At 39.2% G+C, this 23,071-nt stretch overlaps 1 protein-coding gene and 1 long non-coding RNA gene across 7 annotated transcripts in view; one reads left to right on the top strand and one right to left on the bottom strand.

Moving 5' to 3' along the window:
• Positions 1-22,235, top strand: part of LOC129762356 (pyrokinin-1 receptor-like) — a 38,380-nt gene extending 16,145 nt beyond the window's left edge. For 5 of the 6 annotated variants that reach the window (XM_055760571.1, XM_055760572.1, XM_055760570.1 and 2 more), the window contains 6 exons: positions 4,366-4,504; positions 4,659-4,770; positions 11,746-11,955; positions 12,433-12,757; positions 12,828-13,039; positions 20,860-22,235. In XM_055760571.1, coding sequence (XP_055616546.1) covers positions 4,366-4,504; positions 4,659-4,770; positions 11,746-11,955; positions 12,433-12,757; positions 12,828-13,039; positions 20,860-21,900 — 2,039 coding nt within the window. In that variant the 3' untranslated portion in view covers positions 21,901-22,235. The remainder of the gene's footprint in view (positions 1-4,365; positions 4,505-4,658; positions 4,771-11,745; positions 11,956-12,432; positions 12,758-12,827; positions 13,040-20,859) is intronic. The other variant, XM_055760573.1, reaches the window with a different exon arrangement.
• LOC129762357 (uncharacterized) lies at positions 13,303-15,585 on the bottom strand. The gene is made up of 3 exons (XR_008740598.1): positions 14,924-15,585; positions 14,793-14,869; positions 13,303-14,736 (listed from the first exon to the last, which is right to left on the bottom strand). It is a non-coding gene; the product is annotated as an uncharacterized LOC129762357 (long non-coding RNA).
• Positions 22,236-23,071: the final 836 nt, after the last annotated feature.

Here is a 23,071-nt window from a genome sequence, read left to right as displayed (position 1 = left end):
CAATATGCTAAAAAAAAAGATCATAGAAAATCATATACATACAATATCATATACAATTAAATGTAATGTGTAATATATTTGTTTATATTTATAAAGAAATAAATAATTCCCATCAACGGTCTATTTTTTTCATCACTTTTTATTCTCATTATCATGAAAAACAAAATAAAACCATAATAGTGTCGAGTAGGTTTTTGGTCGGTCGACGCGGTGCCAGATTGGCACAGTGTTGGCCCGTAATTGGTTGTCAAATACGAAGGATAGGTCGACAAAATCATTGCAAAATGGCACGATATCGGTATCGTTGTCGACACCATTTGTTGGGACCAATCTGACACAACATAGTAGACTGGGTATGTATATTTTTTATGTTTCCGCAAATACGCGATGTTTTTTTTGTTCAATAGTTTTGATATGTTATATAAAAAGAAATATGATGCCGATATAAATTATTGAATAGTATCTTTTTTCAAAATTTTGAGTAGAAAAGAAGGCGAAAGCATTTATACATTCATATTAGTTTTTGTTCCTGGTTTTCCAATTCCAGACACTCGATTGAGTTTATAAACTCAGATTAAAGGTTACATATCCGTGTAGTTCTCTCGGTTACCTTCTCAGGTTTCCGAAACATATCTCTTCGCCATCGTAATTAGAGTTTGATACAGATTACACGCGATGAATTACGAAATATATCGCCCATTTTATTGGCTCACAGGAATTCTCTCAGTTACCTTTTCAGGTTTCCTAAATATAATTCTTCACCGGGCGCGATTGAGTTTAGATACGTACGTACGATAAATAAAAATACACATAGCCAGTCCATTCATGCAAACAGGTTTTCTTTTTCAGGATACCTAAAAATAATCTCTGATTCTCGGATTTTTGTGATCGAAAGTTCGCGTTTCCATAATCACATCATTCTTACCTCTCCCCACTAACACTATCCTTTCCATTATATTCGTATGGGAACCACGCTATAGAGCCGACCCTTCTGGCCTTCGGGCGGCGAATATCATACTGACAATCCTTCCCTTCCCCTGGTGACTGTAAGGACGTGACCGGCGTCGTTATTGACCATTTCAAGCTCGAATCACCGAAAATTGCACAACGAGAATGATTTGCTAGTCCCAAGCATTATTCTGAGTGTTCTTTGTGCAATTTGGTTGGTTCAGGTCAATCACGGAGAACAACTACGAATTGTTCAGTCTACCCAAGTGTCGCGACCGCCGATATTATCCATTGTGATCAATGGATAGGCTTCAAATATGAAGTCTCAGTCTAGAAGTTTCTTTGCTAGCTACAGCGGGGAAAACTCATTAAAACCCTTTCTGCAGCTAGTCAATACGTGGGCGCCAATCACGTAATGCGGCGTTGATTCCACACTGCGACACTCTCCCGGCTCAATGGAAGCGCGTCCTCACGCTATCAGCGGAGAGAGAGTGCCGACAATGTTCAGCTCGCGATGTTACTGCTGCTGCTACCGAAGTAAACCGATGCGAGGCAGAGCTCGATTGTTGGTTGTCCGGATGAACTTCAATGTCCGTTGCTACTGCTGCTCCTGTTGCTGCTGCTATTGAAGCAGGCCGATGCGACACCTAGCTTGATTATCGGCTGCTCAGGTTAGCTCCGTTGTTCGCTGCTGCCACTGCTGCTGGTTTTCCTTCCAGATGTTGCTCGTATCACGTCCGTTGTCAGAATGCCGGCTGCGCGGAATGGCTCGCGCTTTTATAGCCTGGCTCATATTTTCCTTTCATCTGATTGGTCTATAGTTTTCATGGCATGTTTCTCATGCTTTTTTATTATTATTATTATTACTATTATTTCATTTGGTATTATGTCAGCCCTGTACTCTACACCAAGCTCAAGCTCAAGCTCAATATATACAGTAATGCTGGATCATGCTCTTTTGTTTTGGTCATGGCTTCCACATTATCGGTCCACTGGTGCCCACGACCTTATAGATGGATAGTTTAACGATTTCTGTATTGATAAAACATAGTTTCCATGCAGAAATGTATTGTGATTGGGTGTAAATTCTCACTTTTGAAATGTTTTTGACGTGTTGCTAAATAGAAAAAAAAGTTTACAGAACATATCTATCGCGTTAATTTACCCATAAAAATGTTACAAATTAAACATTAGTAGTAATTTTTTCAAAGAAAACAAGAAAAAAAATTGTTAGAAAAGTCTTTTCCCTGTAAAAATTCCCTTCCGATCTATGAGTGATTTGTTGGAAATTGTAAGGGCCAGGGCTCGGCAAAGTCGTATTCAACTGAGGACAGTTAGGGGAAATTCGCCTTCGTATTCAATTGAAAATGAGTTTTGGCTTCTTCCAGCAGTTTCTCCGTCAACATAACTTAACAGTCATTCGGGCGTTTAGTTGCTATCTCACCCTACGGCTCGACTATCTCAACTCGATCTTCCCCGTCAAATGGACATCATTGCATAAAAAAAAACTTTAGCTACTGGTCAAAGCAATGTAGGAAATTTCATCTGAATCAGCCGTAGAGTTCCCGAGATGAATGTCCCCCTACCGAGTTATTAACTTTCAGAGGGCACTCACGCGTACAGCCATCAACGCTTTAACCAACAAAATTTTAGTCCCACTTTTTTAAAATTGTATCTTCAAATATACTCTAAACACGCCGATATTCGAACACTTGCCTAAATCTTTAATGGCATAATATATCGCCAAAAATATATTTTTTGGGCTCTAGGTTAAGGTCTTCCTCAACGTGTTGGTCTCCCCTTTTCTTTGTAGTTAGTGGCCTACTCATTTGCATAGATAATAAAATCAATCTTCTGCTCCCTTTAATAAGCTCTTACCCACGCGTCAAAACAAACGAAACAAAGCATGAGACAGGTAATTGGTTGACACAGTACCCATGTAGAGTGATGAAATACATATCAAAAATTGCAAAAAAATAAATGGCCGAAAACATTATCAATGATTTTTGAACATTGATATGATTCTTTCATACACCGCACAAAAAAAACATACCATTAACAGGTTTCCCTGTATTAATGCCTTCATATGCCTGTTTTAATTACACTGTTTTTAAAACACGGTCGAATGAAATCGAACGAAACTTCCAGTTGAAAGCAGCGATCGCCCTTTCACATGTGGTAATGAAACTGACATATATCCCATTCGAGCAGTTTCAAGCGAAAGCGTCTGCTTTCAAATTCAAATGAAAAGACAGTAGAACAGAACGGAATTGAAGAACCGTTATTTCAGTATGCGTAGTAAATACAAACAATTGAAATTGACTGAAGCGAAAGGATAAAATAAAAAAGTCATTTTCATCTTTTAGTTTCGAAATTGTCAAGCCCTGGTAGAGAAGATGTGGAGGACAATAAACATACCGACTACCCTGTGATTACCAAAAACGTCGATAAAATATGTGATTATGTAAAATTCTTCAGGGAGTCTTCTTGTGATTCAGAGAAATTTTGAAAAATGATATGCTATGTATGTAAATGAGTTGCAAATCAGCGAATTAAAACATATGACAGTCCGAGCTTGAGCTTGAGTTTGAATTATTTTCATTCATATTTTGTAGGAGATATTTTCATTTAATCATTGTCCGACTCTCACAATCCTAAAAAGAATCGTTCATAAGCCACCCAAATCATAGCAAATCATAGTTTGAGCCACACCAGCAGGAGTCATTTTTGATAAACGATTCGAAATGATAATAGTCAATGAATCCTCGATGATGTAACGACTAACTGAATTTAAACCGTACTCAATTGATTCATAAGCATGACCAGCAAAAGTGATGTTCAACCTGTAAATACACTGGACTGAAAATTCAGAGGAACAGAGTACGAAGACGAAATTTTTAGGTGATTTTCGAAATGCTGTAACTTTGTGAAAAATTCCGAATTCGACTTCGCACTCTGTCCCTCTATTTTATTTTTGTCGAGTGTAGTTGCTTCAAAAAGAATATACATGGGTGAACATATCTGATTCAAGGAGCGCCCAGCTTCAATAGATAAAAAGTTATTTACGGAAATAAATGAATCAACCTGAGCCACCATCGAAATGAAGATAGAATCGCGAACCAAAAGTCAGCAACAGAATTGAAACTCATGAGGGTGAAAAGTTTGGGTGACAAGTGATTTATCGGACTCGGAAGCTGCTTTTATTTTATTTTTTTTTTGTGCGCAAGGGCAGGTTTCGTGATGATCTTTTTATCCAAAATAAATAAATGTCTATGGAAAAAACAAAAAGACCAATAAATAAAATTGTTTGAATCATACGATAATTATCTGCAGCTTCCAGTCGAAATTTTAATCATTAGCCGAGCGCAGTGAACAGTTCTGTTTTATCATTAATTACGATAAACGCTTTACTTGCAGGCGTACCACAGGAAATTTACCTAACCTGGTTTCGATATCCGTACCCGTTCGATAACAACGTGTGCATACTCAATGGATTCGCCGCCGAAACATCCGCCAATGCAACCATCCTTACGATAACAGCATTCACAATAGAGAGGTAATATCAAACTTGGGGAAGTTCTATGTCCGGTAGATACATCAAAGGGTCATTTGTTTGGCAAATGCAACTGTCGTCGTGTTAAAATTGAATCCTTAGAACTGGAATGTTTCCGCTCTAGTATTAAATTTAACGACGTTTTCTCATCTCACAGGTACGTTGCGATTTGCAAACCATTTCTATCCCATACATTATCGAAACTCTCTCGAGCGATTCGTTATATTCTTGGCATTTGGGTGATAGCCATGTGCCTGGCGGTGCCGCAGGTTAGTGTGAAGCTTCTTAGTACTTTATTCTGTCTCTTATGATTTTTGAACAAATGTGATCACATTCCAGTCATTAATTCCTTTGTCATTTCTTAATTAAAAATAGTATTTATTTAAAATGACACACTGGTGCTTCTTGGGATGCATAAAAATGGGACTTCTTCGGGGAAAGAATAATTTGGGGCCAGCTACTTTCTTATTCAGAAGACGAACCAAGAGAGCAAAGATCGGAGTAGACAGAGAAAAATAGAGTATAACCATTTGATTCTGCCATCTGCTAATGTCGACCAATCAAAATGCGAGATTTTCGTTTGGATATTGCTTAATATTTTTCAATCGTTTGACAGCCAGTTCCTTAAAATACATTGTTTAATTCATTGTAATAAATTGTTATGAAATTCCCAAATCGATTGACGCCAAAATCTCATAAATCCATCATGAAATGACTGAGCAATAAGCGTTTGAAATTGAACAATCTTTGCGATGCGATTGATTTTCGTTTTTCAATTTGTACCCTCAATATGTTCCTGAAAGACGTAATCATACGTCGAAAATGGTAGAGTACCACTGCTCTAGATCGCAAAAACTGCTCAGGGATCATCTTGAAAAATCACAGTCACGTTTGTACATGATTTGTGTGCTTTATTCAATACGACACATAAAGCTGCATACGTTTCGGCTTTGCTATCAATAGAAGGGTTATCTTCGAATAGAATAGGGTTATATTCCGTTTCTGTCATTCTTTTTTCGTAAATTACCCCCTTTTCAAAATCGATAAGTAGATGACAATTTTCAACAAGTCAATTATGTAGAAAAATTGGATTATCGCATCACGTTGCATCGACAACAAAGACTGTGTGCGTTTTAAAGCACGCTTCATATCGCCTCGGTTAAATTCTGGATTAAGAAATTGACACATGCAAATTTGTGTATATTCAAACAACATTTTTTTTTATCGCCTAATGATCTTCATCGGTGGTACGGATACATAAATTACCAAACGACTGTGAACAAAATGTTTAATCGTACATAATCCTTTGCAAACAAAGATTATTACAGTTAATCTCACAACGCTCAGCAAAAACCATAAGACATGAAGCATCTGAAAACACCTGTCTCCGTTCGATCATTGTTTGGGTACGTATTGGCTATTCTGCCCATGTTTGTATAGGAGACGTAAGCGACAAAATGAGCAAAATCGACTTTTTCGCCGTTTTGCATTCTACGCAATGTAATACGTTTGATCAACATGCAAACAAACATTTTTTGTTTGAAAACATTTGAGCAATTTTGAAAAAATGTTTCCGAAAAATCACTGTTTGTCCGCATAACATACGTAGTTCGATACAGCTTTCATACATCGTTCGAAAATCAACAATTATAAGTATTATGTGCTATAAGCTAAATCTACATTTGAATCACATTCTTTGCAGAGTTCAAAGATGCCTGTCACGATAGTGTCTTATTACTTAGAGTTTCCTAATAGATGAATATAAGAAACCATTGAAACACTGTTCATCTAATTACTATTTTCTGTACACTGCACTGCGATGAACAAAGAGAAGCAATTGTGTTTTTAATGTTATAATTACCTAAATTTCTGCATTTGAATCTTCAAGTAGATTATGAAAAAATCAAATCAGTAGTAAAATTAAGATAATATTGGTTCTTAGCATTATAATTCCTCGGATTCGATATCAAATTATTCCACATACGCAGCATTTACACATACCGTGGGTGTAAGTCACTTCACCATCCGTATGCGATTGATCGTGATATCGGTAAATCATGTTGCATAGCGGATTGCCTTTACAAATTCAATTAATTGAAAAAATACGAACCTGCTGTTCTTATCATATCCCAGAGTATTCAGGGAAAAACTACTACTCTAGACTCGTAACAAATCCAGAGCACCTTTTCCAGACGTTTCACTAAATTTCTTCCAAACCTTTTTGATTTTATCCGATAACATCTGAATCTGCCGACGGAGACGTTTTGACTATTATCGGAAATGTAAATACTAATGCTACAGACAGAGCAACCTGCTGATTACGTCTAGCTATGCGAACAAATGTTCATTGAAACGATTGATTGTCCGCATAAATAGACGCAAGCGTTTTTCAAATGGCAAAAATATGCTTTAATCCACAAAATCTCCTAGGCCCTCTTTTTATCGATAATATCCTTAAACTGGACAGATTATTCCATTGGAAATTTGCATGGTTACGCTTGTAGGCAAAAAACAACAAAATTGCGTTTTCCCAACACTAATGGTGTTGGTGATTACGTCTCCTATGCAAACATGAGCAGTATTGGAAGGTTTCTAGGTTCTGTGTGCCACCTGTTGATAACCAAAGTCAGCTTGTTACTTGATGGGGATCGAATTTGGTTGTCCTGCAATAGCGTAAAGGGTGTCCCATATCAAATTGCATCACGGGAAAAACGCCGCAGAAAATTACCTAGTTGACCGATCCTTTTCAAACTTTCAGACAATAAAATATAACCCATTAGTGAGCTTTTGGCATATTTATTTCATTAAACTTCAATACTATAACCGCATGCTCGCACCTTACGACCCCGTTGGCTTCGTACCACTTCAGGACATCCTTTGAATAGTGGCACGAAGCTAGATCCGGCCAGAAGATAGTAGGGCCCTACTGTTGCTTCAAGAGAGGAGGCAGACGCTTCTGTAGACACTCCTTGAGGTAAATCTGAACGTTTACAGTCCCACTAGTCACGAACGGCACACTCCGTTTATCACATGAGCAGATCGCTTGCCAAATCATGAATTTCTTGGCAAACTTTGAAAGTTTCCGTTTCCTTACTTCCTCCGGAACATCAAACCTGTGCTGGGCGGTGAAGAACAATAGCCCCGGGAGCTGCCGAAAGTCCAGCTTGACGTAAGTTTCATCATCCACGATGAGAGAATGGGGCTTCGTCGGATGTAGTTACCAGGCCCGTGACTTTCCCACCGTATTTTTCCACGATTTGGAGCCTTCTGCAGTTTGTACGTATGAAGTCCCTCCCGGTTCTTGACTCTCTCAACGAAAGACTTGGACAGATTCCGTAGAGATGTGTAACAGCAAGCCATGAGATATAATATTGCTTAGGAACAGATCAATGAACACAAAAATATTATTCATTTCATGGATCCTACAGATTCAACTTTTAGCCACATCCCTGACCAAGGCATTGGGATTCCGCTTAAACGCTTTAAAAACACACTTGTGATCCTGATCACTAAAAGAACATCCATTCTGACCGCACTTCTCCTTCCGTTCGATGCTGAGAGGTTCGTGATAACGTTTAATGACACGACTGTTCATCGACTGCACGATTCCGATTAGTTTTTCCAATGTCCCGATGAGAGAGTTGAGGATTTATCAGGTGCTTGCGCAAAATTAATTCGTGACGTTGCTTTTCGGGTGACGCAATTTTTTTGCAATTTTAGGAAAAACTGAACAATGATAAAAATACAGAGTAAACAATACACTGTAAACTACTTCTACCCAAATTTTCAAGAGAAAAAACTAGAAGTGGGTTATATCTTTGATATAACCGCAAGGTGGACGTAGGACTAGTGGAGACGATCTGGCGTAGTGGTAACATCCATGCCTCTCACGCTAAAGGTCACGAGTTCAATTCTCACTCCCGACATTCTTCCAAAAATGGAAGTAAAAGTGACGAACCAGCCAAATGAGTTGAAAATCACTATAATACAGATAATAAAAAAACAGGAAGTGGGTTATATCTATGGCATAACCGCAAGGGTGACGTAGGACTATCGTTGATTTAAAGATCATTTGTTTGAAGTTGAATCTCAATCCATTCTGAATGAATGAATAAATGAATATTTGGGGGACTTCGAAAACGAGAGCGTGACGTTGGAGGCACAAGGTTTTATGCATCCAATATAGGATACGAAAAACCTTGTTCTGAAGAATAATCTTCAGAAGCTAACCTGCTAACTGTACTTGATTGACAAATCACAAACCCAAATGTATTATATGGATATTTTATGGATAGAAAACATTAAAATAAACTCTTTCGCTTGAATGTAATTTTCAATTCCAAGGGGAACTGGCAGATTATTTTCCAGCAACCATTAGATATTTCCACATTTTCCTCGATACTGGAAGCCCACCAGTGGTTAATACTAATTCGATAACCACCTGTTAATAGCACTTGATTGAAACATATTTGGTCACAGTGTTACATGGATAGAAAACATTCAAATAAACTCTTTCACATGAATGTATTTTTAAATTCCCAGAGGAACTGGCAGATTATTTTCCAGAAATGATTAGATCTTTCCGGAACTTTCTCGATGCTGAATGGCATCCAAACGGAAAGAATTCTGTGCGTGTATGTGTCGATCCTTCGCCGTCCACCTCCTCCAGCACGTTAGGCAACGATGTTGTCTTGTCGATGTCCTCACGAAAAATGAATGTGTCTCACCACCAGAATATCGCTTAAGTATGCTTTTTGTGTGTGATTGAATCGAGAGAAGGTGTGGTTTACGATGGCAATTTGGAAGGCAAACTAGAGGGGAATGAACTCTCTGAGCTCGGAACTTTCGGCGACTGAGCAATAATCGATTGCGGGCGCATACAATATTGGATACGGAAATATCCTACTGATGGGGAAGAATAATCTTCAGAAGCTATCCTGTTAATTGCGATTGATTGAAAAATCACAAAACCAAATGTATTTGGTCACAGTGTTACATGGATAGAAAACATTCAAATAAACTCTTTCACATGAATGTATTTTTAAATTCCCAGAGGAACTGGCAGTTTATTTTCCAGAAATGATTAGAACTTTCCGGAATTTTCTCGATGCTGAATGGCATCCAAACGAAGAATTCCGCGCGTGTATGTGTGTGTGTGGCGGCTGCTCCGAACTCTTCCCGGGGAACCGTTTGTGGCATCACTCTCCTCCTGATGGATTCTCTTCTGGCCTAAGGTGCACAAACAGGCTCTTGGTGGCACCGTTCATCCGCGCTTTCATGATAAACGAAGAGCTTCACCACAACAGCGACAACATGCTCCAATCGCTGTTCAATTAGAACTGAGTGGATTTCCGGGCGGCGCTCGCTTACATACCGATTGGTGATTTCAATAGCCTGTTTTGAAAGCAATTTTAAGACTATTGAAACAAGTTTTTGGATCAAAAAGTAACAAGTATAGAACGCGTAGACATTTTAACTTTCGAATGAAGTGTTTATCATACCATTTCGTTCAGTTGTTTAGGAGCTATTAACGCTCAAAATCTCGGTCTCCGGCGTAACGCTTTCGTTTTCGAAACTTTGATTTTACACCCCGGTATAGAAATGAAAGACGTAGTCCTACGTCAAAAAAAAACACAGGACTAACGTTGACTTAGCAATCAATAAGTAACAAGCATATAAATCTTAGACGTTTCATCTTTCGAATAAAGTGATTATCATACCACTTCGTTTAGCTGGAAAAGAATTATTAACATTCAAAGGGTGAATCGATTCCTCCTCGGAAATACCCAGCGCAAATAATACCCACTCCCCAAACCCCGACAATTGGAATCATCGTTGGTCCGGAGCAGGATTATTGACGATTGAGAAGGAATGGATTCCTCCTCGGAATTACACAGCGAAAATAAAACTCCCTTCGCAACAATTCCAGCTTCCCAATAACGACGATCGATTGCAGCATTCGTAAACAAATAATTTTATAACGCTGCTTTTATAAATGTGATTTCTTCGATATGTAATATAAAACCACTTTGATCATATCCACTACACCGTATCATACCATATCAAATCTATAGTCAATCCGAGTACAATAGTACTCGCTGCTTGCATCTAATTTTCTATGCCAATTCCCCCTGGCTCCATGGTTTTGAAATCTGTTAGGGAAACATTCCGATTTACAGAAACGCATGCGAGTATAAAAGTACCCGCAGTACTCTTCATGATTTTGAAGTCTGTGTAAGGGAAACATTCCAATTTGCCGAAACGCAAACGAGTACAAAAGTACCCGCTGCTTGCATCTAATTTGCTATGCCAACTTCCCCTGGCTCCATGGTTTTGAAGTCTGTGTTAGGGAAACATTCCGATTTCCATAAACGCAAGCGAGTACAAAAGTATCCACTGCTTACATCTATTTTGCAATGCCGATTTCCCTTGGCTCCATGGATTTGAAGTCTGTGTTAGGGAAACATCCATCCATTCCAGCGATCGTATCTCAATCGTTGCGCAATTATAACTGAGTGGATTTCCAAGCGGCACTCGCTTATATACCGATTGGTGTGATTTCAATAGCCTGTTTTGAAAGCAATTTTAGGTCTATTGAAACAAATTTTTGGATCAAAAAGCAACAAGCATATAACGCGTAGACATTTTATCTTTCGAATGAAGTGTTTATCATACAATTTCGTTCAGCTGTTTAGGAGCTATTAACGCTCAAAATCTCGTTCTCCGGCGTAACGCTTTCGTTTTCGAAAGTTTGAACTTACACCCCAGTGTAGAAATGAAAGGACTACGTCAAAAACACAATAAGTAATTTTCTACTGCGTTTTGTCCGTGATGCAATTTGATGTGGGACACCCTTTATTCGTAACTTGTTCGATTCACGTCTGTGTAAGCATTAATTGATTTAACATCTTTTTATTTCACATTTGGAATAATAAACAGGAACAACTATTTGAGCAGAAACTATTTAATCCTTTTCGACTAGAATACATTAAAACTGACAATTGTGGTATACTTTGCGCATGTTTCATTTTCTCTGATTGTGCTCAGAGCCTTCTGTGAACGATCAACAAACAGCGACTTCTATTTCTAAAGATTTTTGCGGCATCCAGGAGGTCCTTCATTAACGCTTCCCCTCATTCAAAGATATTTTCTCTTGGGCATGTACTGCTATTATTTGTTTTGCTAGTATTATAAAACCAATCTGTGTCACAATACACCCCATAAATATCGCAACTCAATTTTAGGCGCTGTCACTCCAAATTGACGAACAATTCAGCACTTGTACCGTGCGGCGCGATCAGCAGCAACACGTTTTCACCATATCGGCGGTGATTGTTTTCGTCGTGCCAATGTGTGTGCTAACGGTCCTGTACGTCCTGATTGGGCTGCAGCTTCGCCGTCCGAAGGTAATGAAGAACCGGAGAACTCAGCTCGGGAGCAGCGTGCGTCTGAAGGTATGTATGTTTTGCCATTCTGTTGTAGATAATTCCACCCCCGTGAAGCGTGGATTATAAACGACAATAAAAATTTCATAACACTTCCATTCGGATTTTGATGGGGTAGCAAGTGTGCCAAATGACTATCATCTGCGCAGGGTAACATTGAAGCTGAGCATAAGCCTTTCATGAAAACGAGGACCTGGTACATCTTCTTTAAGCTCAGAATGTGGTTGACCAAACGTTGTCTTAAAGATCAAGCGTGTGGCTCTACCCTTTTGGGTAGTGTATACATTCATCACTTCTGCTTGGAAGCACATGCACTGGAAATTGTTCCAATTTCAATGTTATCATGCACATCGACTGTAAAAACATATTGAAAACGTGATTTTCGATTTCCTTCGATGTTTTTCCATGGATGTCGGAGCTCAGTTCGATTTCGATTTTGATTGCTTTTTCCCACTTTCTCTTTCGTTGGCACACCCAAAAATGTAGCGCAGCATCTTTAAGAAAAAATCCCAACGGACCGCCGTGACAATCAACTATCCAACCGACAGCTCGCCTCAACACTGTAGCGAAAGTATGCTCACATCGTTCACACAACAACAACAGCCTTTAAGGGCTCATCATTCCCTACCCATCAGCGGCAGCAGCAGCGTGGGCCGTAAAGAAGCAGGAAGCTTTAACGAACGCCTCACCGCCAACAACAATGTACATCTTGTCGTGGAGCAGACGTATTCGCCCTCCTCTGAAAATGGACGGATTAACTATCCCAGTCGAGCGCAGTATCACAGTACAAAGCGTGTGGTAAAAATGTTGGGTAAGTTCAGTTAACTCCAGAACGCTTACAAGACACTTTTCATTTATAAAATGTGCACTATCTTTTGCAGTTGCTGTTGTCATTGCATTTTTCCTCTGTTGGGCGCCATTTCACGCCCAAAGACTGTTCGCGGTGTATGGTAACGATCAAAATCACCACCAAGCAATACAAATAGCGTATCAAATACTGAACTACACCTCCGGAATTTTTTACTTCATGTCGACCTGTATCAACCCAGTGCTGTACAGCATAATGAGCCACAAATTCCGCGAGGCCTTCAAGGTGAGTTCCGATCTGAGCTATACTGCTGATCCACTCCCCTCTTTGGTTCACACTTTCACACCTGTTACATTTCATCCTGTTTGGAGTGTGAACGTCGCCTACTACTCTGAATTTTACGGCACATTGCAATGTTAATAAGGCGTCGTGCACAAATTACGTAACGCAAGAATGGGGAGGGGGTGTTGTCGAGGTTACATTACATACTGTGTGTAAGAGTTGCGGTACTCAACCATTTTTCCAGAGTGGCCACAAACATGTCTTAAGGCTTGTTTGCGACAAAATCTGGACACCTCAATTCTGGAATAAAACAAATTTTCTAGAAGTTTAATTCATGAAACAATTTTATTTCCTTAATATGTGTATCGTAAATAATTATCAAACAAATTACCATTATTCATATAGTCTACATGAAAAATTGTCGAATTTTGAAGTTGACCTCTGCCATGAAGATCAGTGTAGACTTATTGGCAACCAACTTAACTGCGTTTGTCCAAGATTTTCGATTTTTTATAGTTGTTGCTTGTTGTTTGTGCTGGGACCAGGGTGACCAACTATAATTTTTAAAAATCAGGTAGAAAGAAAATAGAAATCAGGATAAATGAGAATAGTTCATAATGGGCTGTCCGAAAAGTTAATGTCGATTTTTGGGAAAACAAAAACATAATTTTCAATCAAAGCGTTATAATTTGATTTTATATCCATAGTTCTGTTTCACAATCTTTCACCATCTTTCACTCAGATTCTATCCGCCCAGAGCATGTTTGTTTCCTCGTCGTAAACTGCTGCGAGCCTTACATGTGAGAAACAAGTTGCTTGGTAGTAGCTCATAATACAGAATTCATTCCAAATCCCACCAGAAACAGAGTATATCTTTCTTCGGGTGAAGGCAGGGTATGTAAAAGAATTAATAAACATGGTATAAATCGTCGCATAAGCGGAAATACTAGTGTTTCGCCTAACCTTTGATCGTTTATATTTTTTCCGAAAAACCTACAGCATCACTACAGTCAATTGCAGAGAAATCAATATTCAAAATTTCTCTGAATTCATCGTCCATGCTTTGGCATGCTTTGGAATGAATCTTTACTCAACAAATGAGGAAAGCATATTAACAATATTATTATATTAACAGAAGACTTATTGATTTTTTCCTAAATTTTATGATATTTAGTACCGTTATAACTATAAAAACCATAGTTCCATCATTAAAGTTGATTATACTTTGAATCAGACGAAAATCTTCTTATATTGACTGTGAATTTAAAAATTTTCCCTTGAGTAATTTTACACTCCGAAATGTATTTCTACATTTCTACATGGGGATACATCTACATACACATTATCCTCAATAAAGCAATGTTGGAAACCAGTATATTAATTATGAATAATGTAAAGAGTACAAAAATCAGAAAAAATCAGGATCATTTCAGAAAAATCAGGATTAATTGAGTGTTCGTCTGGATATCAGGGAGTGTGCTAAAAAGTCTGGGAAATCCTAAAAAATCAGGAAGGTCTCTGGCTGGGACAGCGCTCTCTCTTCATCAGAGGTCAATACCGTTAGGTGGATTCGCCTCGCTCGATACAATTTGGACTCCATTAGCATCATACCATTCAAAAACTTTCTTGGCGTAGTGACAGGATGCCAATTCAGGCCAGAACAACGAGAGTACATGACAGCTGCATAGGAACGGTCGTTTCTGCAAGTATTCTTCATGGTAGATTTCCTTGTTAATCGTTTCGGTAATGATGATACTTCTGCTTGTTCGACCACAGTTGCATATAGCCTGCCATACTAAATATTTTTTGGGGAACTTGGCCTTCTTCTTACTCCTGAAATGCTCTACAATGTCACTCCGTTGCATGGCAGTGTAAATGTATTTTTACCAGGGAGCTGTTTGAAGTGTTCTAGGAAATACGTTTCATCGTCCATTATAACGCATGGAAACTTCGTCAATTATTCGCGATGAAGCTTATTGAAGCGTTTTTTTTCCCGACGTATTCTGCTTAACACTACAGTTCCGCACAGTCTTCACAATGAAAAACTTCATGTGCTGTCGGTGCAAGGTACAAGCAATGATACGTACAGAAAGATCTTGGGTGGCATTGCGCATTTCGAAACGAGTAACTCGTTTCGAGAAAATCCGAACTCAAATCGAATTGGTTTTAGTATTATGTATCGTTTTCAAGTTCATATTTTCGATGTACTAAATTTAGAGCAAAATTTGTCCCGTAGAGAAATGTAATATTTTTGGATTCGTAAACAAAGCTGGTCAAAGGCATGTCCAAATGGCTGAAACGAACAAAAATCACTCGTTTCGAAATGCGCAATGTCACCCCTGGTCTCCTACGTAACATTCGCATTCTTATGGCGGTTCCTCAGATCTGTTTTTGTGCCACTTTCCTTCTTTCTAGTTGTTGTAGAGCGAGCATCAAACGATTTTTTAAACACCGAAAACTATGCCAAGCTTTTTGGCATGTTTTCTTATCGAGAGATCCGGATTTTCATTGCGGCCGCACACAATCGTTCTTCGCACCTGCTCTTCCTTCGACGCCATTTTACACTGAGCGTTTGCAATATAAACAAATGTTATACAGAAAGAAGAACAGACATACGTTCGCCACTCTGCATAATATTCACTCATTGTTAGGCCGAGGACATAGTAAACGCGAGGCGAACGCGATTTCAATGCGGCGAAACTGTGTGTGGAGTGTTTTTCCTCGAGTGAACGCCAGACGATTTTCATAAATATCTTCACAATCGAACTCGTCGAAGGAAAATAAAGATTGATTTTTGTTTATATGTAGAATGGAGTGGAATGAAACATCAAAAAACGCGCGAAAATTATAGAAAGGGCAGTTAACATGTACTGTTGATTGCTCGCTGTCTAGAGATCAACTGAAACACTCAACGCACTGAAAATCCAAGAGGTTTCTCAATATCTCCTAGGAAGATTACTTTTCTAACACTCCAAAGAACACATAGAACGACAACAGAAAATCCGAACCAAAACGGGTGGTGTGGTGGGGTGATGGCGTCGACAGCAACCGCTGCGGGACAAATTTTCACCTTCAGCTTTCTATCGAAGAACGCAGCTCTCACCGCTGAAAAACACCTTCTTAACTTCCAGCTTAATGCGCTGCACTTCCACACCACTTTTAACCTGGAATTCACGGAAGTTGATTGATCGAACGGAAAAAGTCATTCACGATTTATCTGTCATCCTGCTAACGACCAGCTGGCAACGAGGCTTTCCAAATGACATTTTTCAAGGCCGAGTGTTTAGTTCAGTTTTCCCAATTTCCAAATTCTTCAGGGGGTATTCTAGTCTAGAAAATTTAAAAAAAAGATTTTTTATCCTCATATTTCTGAATCTTAGACATTTAATAATATAGCGTAGGATGGACTTCAGAAATCCCATTTTTTAACCAGTCATTTGAATGATGAGGTGTCTATTCAAGCACGGCCTTGACACAAAACTTCGAACGCGTTTTTCTCAAAACTGTGGTGTATAGAGCTGGGTTAAAATAATATGATAGTAAAAATGATCAGACAATTGCGAGAGTGTAAAGTTGAGCGATGTATAGACCTGGCCGATATTATTATTCGGCACTAGAATAATAATGAAGCAATCTATCAAAGCATAGTAAAAGCTTTCGAGAAAAAATCAAGTAACGCACAGAAAACAAGAAGTGAGAGGGAGAGAATTTGCCATAAGCGCTTTAGATGCGAGAAGGGCATATATAATGCGGTGTGAGAAAATTCTGATTTAAAGGTGAATGAACTGAAAAGTTTAAAGCCTCTTCAATTCAACATCTCTTTCGATTCTGTCTTTTTCGGATCAACTTTGCGACGGACAGTATTGAGACAGGACACTTAGACGGCGTCGAGAAGGCATCGCAAACATGCCGGACGTGGGCAACAAATACGACAGAAACTAGTTTTTTTTTACAAACTGGCGTACACTATAGCTCAGTTTCTTCTGAATCAGTTTATTCCAAATTGGATGTAAATAAACTTTTATACATCTCTCTATCGCATGAACCAACGAATTTTAATTTCATTTTACTATTTTTAAAATACTAGAAGTGGGTTACATCTATGATATAACTGCAAGGTGGACGTGGGAACACCGTTGGCTTAGTAATCATTTGTTTGAAGTTGCATCTGAACCAATTCACAATGAATGAATGTATATTTTGAGAATTTGCTGAACGTTCTTCCTGTAAGTGTGTGAGTGGATGAGTATAAGTGTTGAATTAAAGGGTGTGTCACATCAAATTGCATCACGGAAAAAACGCTGTAGAAATTCGCCCAGTAGACCGATCCTTTTGAAAATTTTAGACAGTAAAATAAAAACTATTAAACAACTTTTGGCATTTTCTTTTTATTCATACTTCGAGCCCAAGCCCGTATGCTCGCACCTTCCTCTTTACCCCGTCCATAAGGTTCTGTACAACGTCAGGTTGTAGTTTTTTTTTGAACAGAAATCCATTTTCTCTTGAAGACCGCCTCCGATTTGACAACTTTTGGGTTCTTCCGGAGGGTCTGCTTCATAATCGCCCAATATTTCTCTATTGGGCGAAGCTCCGGCGCGTTGGGCGGGTTCATTTCCTTTGGCACGAAGGTGACCCCGTTGGCTTCGTACCACTTCAACACGTCCTTTGAATACTGGCACGAAGACAAACTTGGATAGTTTCTGCTTGCGAATCTCCTCCGGAACGCTGAATTTGTCCTCTGCGGAGAAGAACAACAGGCCTGACGAAAGTCCGCTTTGACGTAGGTTTCGTCGTCCATTACCAGGCAATGCGGCTTCGTCAGCATTTCGGTGTACAACTTCCGGGCTCGCGTCTTCCCCACCATGTTTTGCCTTTCGTCGCGGTTAGGAGCCTTCTAAACCTTGTATGTACGCAGGCCCTCCCGCTGCTTGGTCCGCTGGACGAATGAACTTGACAAATTCAGCTTATTGGCGACATCCCGGACCGCACTGCTCGGATCACGTCTAAACTGCTTAACTACGCGCTTGTGATCTTTTTCACTGACGGAGCATCCATTTTTGCCGTTCTTCACCTTCCGGTCGATGGTTAGGTTCTCGAAGTATCGTTTTAGTACTCTGCTGACCGTGGATTGGACGATTCCCAGCATCTTACCGATGTCCCGATGTGACAACTCCGGATTCTCGAAATGAGTGCGCAGGATTAATTCACGACGCTCTTTTTCGTTCGACGACATTTTTCCAAATTTACGAAAAATTGACAGTGAAGCATGGCCAACGTGATCTATACACTCTTATCTGATTATAAGCGAAAGCTGAAGATATAATTCCTAAAAATTAAATTTCTACAGCGTTTTTTCCGTGATGCAATTTGATGTGACACACCCTTTATAATTGATACAGGGAAGAACAAAAAAAATCGACTCTTTTGAACTAACTGATGGTCCTGGAAAGGATCGATGGTTGGCTTTGTAGAAGCAACTGAAGATGGTAGATACATAATACATTGTATTTCAACGACCACCTTAATATATATTTGTCAACGTATAAAACCAATAAACCGTACGTACGATTCAGTACATAAACTCTCTGCACCTATCGGTATGAAAGCCATCGATTTACGGAACCCAGGTGAGCTTCTGCACCAATATACTCAAAGCTTTCGTGAACATTCAACATTGCACTGTTGCTTTTATCAACTAGTGCGTTCTCGTTCATATGGTGAAATATTCTCTATATTAAACATTTCATGTTCTCTGCTACTGAATACATAGCCAATGACATCATTTTTACGCCATCTATATCGATTTATCATCGATAGTTCATTTTTCACTGAAGTCATCGATCAGATCGGCAGTAGAATAGAAACGGGAAATAGTGCTTTGGTGATGCTATTTGACTATTTGATGCTTGATGACTATTTTATGCTATTACAAGTTGGGCGGGTCAATGAGTAGTAAGTATATAACTGTTAGACATTTTATCTATTTTCAATGCTATTTTTATGCAAATGAAACAATTTTCCGGGTCAAAAAGTAGCAAGCACATAACTCTTAGACGTTTTATCTTTTGTATAATATGATTACCATAAAATTTCGTTGAACCGGAAAACAATAATTAACGCTCAAAGATGAAATGGATTCCTCCTCGGAAATACCCAGCACAAATGATAGCCCTCTTCCCACCAATTGGAAACGGCGATCGATTGCGGCATTCGTGAACAAAAAATATTGAAGCTCCTGCTTTCATCATTTTGATTTCTTCGTTGTGGTGAAATATTCTTAACACCAATCGCAATCTGTATCGAATTATCATCGATACTTTGTTTTTCGTTAAATGCTCCGTTCAGTCCGGCTGCAGAAAAAAAATGTATTGGGAGAGAAGAGCATAATGCATAGGCGTATGATCGTGACCATTCTCTTGCCACATCGCAATTACAACTAACTGGATTTCCGAGTGATCTTATACACAAATTTGTGTGATTTCAATAGCCTGTTTTAAAAACAATTTTAAAGCTATTGAAACATGTGTTCGGGTCAATAGTAAAAAAACGTGGGACGGACATTAAATTCTTCGATTGAAGTGATTATCGTACCAATCCGTTCAGCCGGCAAAGCTGGCTTTCGCGGCCATCCGAAGACATGCATCAACCACTGACCAATCCTGACTTCGATTGAATTTCAAACATATTTACAGATTTTTGTGATTTCAACAGCTTGCTTTCAAAGCTGTTTTTGAGCTATGGAGATAAGTTTCTGGGTCAATAAGCAACTAACATCACTCAAACACCTTTTATTTTGCGAAATTGATTGTCATACCACTTTGTTCAACCGGTAAATAGGTATTAACGTGGTCAAATCCTTGCACCCCAAACGTAGCGCTCTCGTTTTCAAAATTTTATACATACGCCCCAGTTCAGATGCAGAAAAACAGTTGTGATGAAAAATACAAAAGTGCTCTCCACCAGACGGCATTAAAATCGACGCGGTGCCTCCACCGACCAAATTGCATCACTGTGTACGATATCAATCTTCCATTTTTTCTTTGTATCGAGCTGAACAGCTGTGCTTGAAAACAGTATTGAGAAAAAACTGCTGTCTGCCAGCCGGATCGAGACTGTGGCTTGAATAATGATGATCATGGTTTGAATCATAGAGGCTTTAAAATTTATCAGTTCATTCGCCTCTAGCCAATTTAGAAAACTGAGCTGAACTCTCGGTTTTGAGACAGACCTATTGGAAAACCTCGCTACCGTTTGGTCACTAGCTGGATGAATGATGAATTGTGAACGCCGTGAATTCGCGAATAGTCCGTAGAATAAAGGCTTAATTTGCTATTTTTATTCCATGAAAACGTGCTCTGATTTCTGATTTGGCATCATTACTGAAAAACCTACGTAGTCCTACGTCATAAAAATTAGGTTACGTTTTTTTTTTGCTTTCCGTTATTTCTACACATACAAAATAGTTTGAAATAGAGTAACACCAGATGGGCCAACCAGAATAGTTCGCGCGGGCCGTTGGTTGAGTATAGCTGTGTTAGAGCCAGAAATTGCGATTCGTAAGGGAGAATAGGGTCCGAAATCCGGATTTTTAGCATAACGTAATTTGTGCACCATGCCTGATCACAGTTCAATGGAAAGAAATACTCCATAACTTTAGGAAATTAATTGAAAATGGCGGACTCATATTCACATACTCAATAGTTGTTTTCATCAATCCATTACAATGTAACGAAACTCAGTATAAAAGAAACTGCTGACTGCACAAAACTATCATACATATTTTTCTATTCTTTTTTTTTCTTCCCGGTACGGTAATGGAGTAGGAAACATTAGCTACTTATTTATACCGCCGTTCTGGTCTTCCACTAAGACAGCATATGTTTTTTAGGAATGTCTCACTGCGCTCAAATTCCAATAATTCGCATTCGATGAACACGTGCTGCTCATCGGCTGGCTACACATCTTATGGCGGTGGCGCGAATTCAGTGCCCCCCAGCAATGACCCTGTCGACGCTTGCACAAATCAGCACTATCTCCGCTACCTGGAGCCCGACTTGGCGCGGCTGAGGCGTCCCGTGGTGGTATCGTTCCGGAAGATTCCTCACGACACGGGTGGGGTCGGACAACGACAGGAAATTTTCCATCTGAATGAATACCACACCAGAAAACGATCCATCAAGAGTGTTCATGAGACCAGTTCGGTGCCATCTCGCCGGTGTTTCCACCTACGCAAGCTAACGCAATGTACCGATATTTGTTGGAGCAAAAGATATCTAGATTCAGGGAGTCTCTCTACGCCAAACTGCATCAGAAGCAGGAGCAGCTTCGCGGGACCAAGCTGGTTACCAATCGAGAACAATAAATGCAGAATTCAAACACAAACGATCCAACAAGATGACATTTCCGAAGGCATTTTTAACAATTGCAACGGCAATGAAAATTGTACTATGACAACAAGTGTCACCATCGAAAACATATCAACTCCCCTACAAAAATGTGAATACGACCTGTATCCTCACTTGAGGCATATGAATCTTCTATCGAATCCAGACATCAGAGAAAGCTCATCGGGGACACAATCTGCAAACGACAAGCGAGACGCATGTACTTCACCAACGAAAAATACTCATCAGCCTCCGAGGACAGAATTTTTCACCATCTCACAACTCACAGACCAAAACATATCCTCTAACAAAAAGCTCTTCCGGGTTGTCGACGCTGTAAGCTTCGACGATTCGATCAAAAGTACGAAAGCACACCACCAGTGGGGCCATCTCAGGGATGCCACCCCCACTCAGCTGCGGGGAGCTTTGGTTAGGAAAAGCCACAGCTTTCCATCGATCCATGCGCCGCACGGACAGTAAATACGAACGAGCTCCGTTTTGTGGCACTACATATCAAAGAACGCACAATTGATGTGACCCTGTAGAGAGGCGATAAATCCAAACCAAAAGGGTTGTCTGTGCCATGAGTTAATCAGCAGTTCAAGTAGTGGATAATAAGCAATAAAATGAAACAGTTCGTTGCCAACGATTTGTAACTCAAAAGCGATTGAAAATATATTCGCCTCTGGTAGATACATTAAAATAGAGTCGATTAGCGTTGAATTTTAACACATTTTAACTATCTGTTATACTGTGATTTTATGAATTATTTAAATTTAATTCAGAATGTTCGTTTAATATTAAAATATTTATAAACGGATAACACAACCAAAGGAGTATCATCACTTTCATTTCCTCTCACATCCTGTTGGAATCTGAAAACTGTAACCCCCTTGAAAGTAAGTCAATGTATATCACGATTGTGAGGAGCAAGGCATGGCATACGATAACGAGTTGATTATAGTGAGGCAGATTGAGCGACCAACTGACAAAGCCGAGTTCAAGATAGCAATATATCGTTGAGAAAAAAAATAGTGTGTAGGCGGGAAATATTGTGAAACTGCTGGCATGCAAAAAGACGAGTGGGTAATGTCGGGGACATAACCGGAGTGACGTAGGACTATACAAAGGGGACAGCTTTTGCTAAATATATATTTTAAATATACTGCTTTATTTTCTTCTCCTACGTGAATACCTACCTATATAACTGAAAAATGGATTAGTTTACTGTTCTTTATGAACATGTTGAACGTTCTGAAAAGAACTTTTGATGTTGTGTTTTTGCGTTTTTTTTTACAAACTTTCTCAATTTTTTCTCACTATCTTATAGTTGCTTCTTGATATTTTTCTGAAGGGTTTGTACTTATTAAATGTTCAACGCCGGTCATCTTTTGGCGTATGCACATATCGTACAATCAAAATGATGGCTATGATAGGGAATGCATAGTGGTCCTCAGCTCATTCACTATCATCTATTTCACTATTGAGCACATTACCGTACCTTAAACTGTGGCTTCGGAGACGAATGAATTGTAAGATTTGTAGTCTCCGCAAACAAAATAAATAAAAATGAAAACAGAACTGAGGTTTTGGAGACGAACTCTACGATCTGTCGAGAAATAGACGAGCTATAAGCGTTCTGAAAAACCAA

This window comes from Toxorhynchites rutilus, chromosome 1, assembly GCF_029784135.1.
Source record: "Toxorhynchites rutilus septentrionalis strain SRP chromosome 1, ASM2978413v1, whole genome shotgun sequence".
Taxonomy (NCBI): domain Eukaryota; kingdom Metazoa; phylum Arthropoda; class Insecta; order Diptera; family Culicidae; genus Toxorhynchites; species Toxorhynchites rutilus.
This window is presented reverse-complemented; position numbering and strand designations above follow the sequence as displayed.